General features: G+C 43.1%; 1 protein-coding gene across 1 annotated transcript; it reads left to right on the forward strand.

Moving 5' to 3' along the window:
• Positions 1 to 412: 412 nt before the first annotated feature.
• LOC105823538 (olfactory receptor 8A1) lies at positions 413 to 1,342 on the forward strand. The gene has a single exon (XM_012660775.1). It carries the CDS (start codon positions 413 to 415, stop codon positions 1,340 to 1,342), a length of 930 nt encoding a protein of 309 aa, XP_012516229.1.
• The last annotated feature ends 1,363 nt before the right edge of the window (positions 1,343 to 2,705 follow it).

Here is a 2,705-nt window from a genome sequence, read left to right on the forward strand (position 1 = left end):
GGAGAGATTGTTAATACACTGATTGCCAGGCCCCATCCCCAGAGTTTCTAATTTAGCAGATGTGGGGGAGGCCTGAGAATGTACATCTCTAAAGAGCTCCAGGTAATGGCAATAATGCTGATCCAGGGACTATACTTTCAGAAACAGGGCTCTAGGGTATTTAAGAAACATGTGCCTGGTAAAGATCCATATCTGGCCCATTTTCTCTCATTTTCACGATCTTTGAAACTCTCAGGGGCTGGTCTTCCTGCCAGTAAGAGCAGGAGTAAGGGGAGGGTACAGCAGCAAAGAGCCCAGGACGGCTGGCTCAGCTGGCACCAAAGGCTCAACACGAGCTTCCCCAAGCAGTCCAAGAGCAGCCTGTCATGGGGTTCTTCTCTCTCTTCCCCACAGGCCTTCCACCCAGAGGTGAATGGCTGCAGGAAATCACTCTACGGTGACAGAATTCATTCTAGGGGGATTAACAAACCAGCCAGACCTCCAGCTCCCTCTCTTCCTCCTCTTCCTCGGGATCTACTCAGTCACCATGCTGGGGAACCTGGGCATGATCACCCTGATCTGTCTGAACTCTCAGCTTCACACCCCCATGTACTACTTCCTCAGACATTTGTCATTTGTGGATCTCTGCTACTCCTCTGTCATTACCCCTAAAATGCTGGTGAACTTTGTGTCAGAGAATAACACCATCTCCTATGCAGGGTGCATGTCACAGCTCTACTCCTTTCTTGTTTTTGTCATTGCTGAGTGTTACATGCTGACGGTGATGGCCTACGACCGCTATGTCGCCATCTGCCGCCCTTTGCTTTACAACATCATCATGTCTCATCCGGTCTGCTCCGTGCTGGTGGCCATGGTCTACACCATGGGACTCATTGGCTCCACAATAGAGACTGGCCTCATGTTAAAACTGCCCTTCTGTGATCACCACATCAGTCATTATTTCTGTGACATCCTCCCTCTCATGAAGCTCTCCTGCTCTAGCACCTATGATGTTGAGATGACAGTCTTCCTTTTGGCTGGATTCAACATCATAGTCACCAGCTTAACAGTTCTTGTTTCCTACACCTTCATCCTCTCCAGCATTCTCCTTATCAGTACCGCAGAGGGCAGGTCCAAAGCCTTCAGCACCTGCAGCTCCCACCTTGCAGCTGTGGGGATGTTTTATGGCTCAACTGCATTCATGTACTTAAAACCCTCCACAGCCAGTTCCCTGGCCCAGGAGAATGTGGCCTCTGTGTTCTACACCACGGTAATCCCCATGCTGAACCCCCTGGTCTACAGCCTGAGGAACAAGGAGGTAAAGGCTGCCGTGCAGAAAACACTGAAGAGAAAACTGTTTTGATGTAAATGTTATTGATCTTTTTCAATTTGAAAGTAAATAGTTATAAATATCAGAGGGCTGCCCTCTGAATGCTGGCCCAACTGTGAATGGGACACAATCACTTCTCCACATGGTTGGGTGAATGCCTTCTCTCCTTCTTTCCTCTTCCTTCCTTCCCTTTCTTCTCTCATTTCTGTTTAAAACTGGCCAATTTCAAGTTCATATTTTCTTTCATCTGGGAGCTAATTCCTCTATCCTGAGCACTTTGGTAAATGTTTACTATCTTAATTGTAATTTAACTTAAATATTAAACTTTCAGCATTGAGTTTCAGAGTCATTCATGGTTTTATTACCTTCTATATAGAAAATATTACTCAGTCCAATTCTTACTTTTTGTACTCAGGAGTAAACAAGGCAAAGAAAGGTGAATTTAAAAATCACCAAGAAGGCTGGACATAGTGGTTCGTGGCTATAATCCCGGCATTTGGGGAGGTCGAGGCAGGAGGATCACTTGAGGTCAGGAGGTCAAGATCAGCCTGGGCAACACAGTAAGACCCTATCTCTACAAAAAATAAAAATAAAAAAATCACCAAGAAGTGATACACAGTCCCTTTCTTAGCCAGACTTTTTCCTTTCCTATCTTTCACAGCTCTCTACTTATTCCTGCCCAAGAATTTCTACCTGATCCCTTTATGTATCTTTCTTAGCAACTATAGTAATAATAATAGCAGCTAACATGTTTTTGGATGCTTACTCTAAGCCATGCAATTCTTGTAAGTGCTTTCTATTTTATTTCAATTATACCTCACAATAGCTCAGTACTATTGTATCCCCATTTCCCAAATATAGAAACTTGGTTTAGGAATTTGCTTAAGGACACATAGCTGGTAAATAAACAACACTGGGATTCGAACCCCAGTCTCAGTGACTCCAGAGCTCATACTCTTGGATCTCATACATTATTCCCTTCACTTTAGTCTGACAGTCCCTTTAAACAGCCTATTAAGCCTCCCATAATTATGCTTTTCCAATTTCAAATGCTTTCTGAAAGTAATTTCTCAAATCCCCTCCTTCTATCACCTGCCCTAACCTCTTTCCCTTTATGGGCAACATCTAGAATAGAATGGGAGAAGATACCTAACTAGCATATATAATAAACTCCAGCAAATCAACAATAAAAAGACATCAACATCCACAGAAAAAAATGAGCAAGGTATATAGAACAGACAATTTGCGGAAGAGAAAACCCAAAGTACCACTGAGCATGTGAAGAGATGCTCAAACCAATTACTAAACATAGAAGTGCAAATTAAAACAGTGATATATCTTTTTACATCTATAAGATTGGCAAAAATTAAAAAGCTGGATGATGTTAAGTGTTAGT

Source organism: Propithecus coquereli, unplaced genomic scaffold (assembly GCF_000956105.1).
Source record: "Propithecus coquereli isolate 6110/MARCELLA unplaced genomic scaffold, Pcoq_1.0 Scaffold678, whole genome shotgun sequence".
Taxonomy (NCBI): Eukaryota; Metazoa; Chordata; class Mammalia; order Primates; family Indriidae; genus Propithecus; species Propithecus coquereli.

What these genes read in the sequence shown, in the direction of transcription:
- LOC105823538 (XM_012660775.1), top strand. Translation starts at nt 413, where the DNA reads ATGGCTGCAGGAAATCACTCTACGGTGACAGAATTCATTCTAGGGGGA.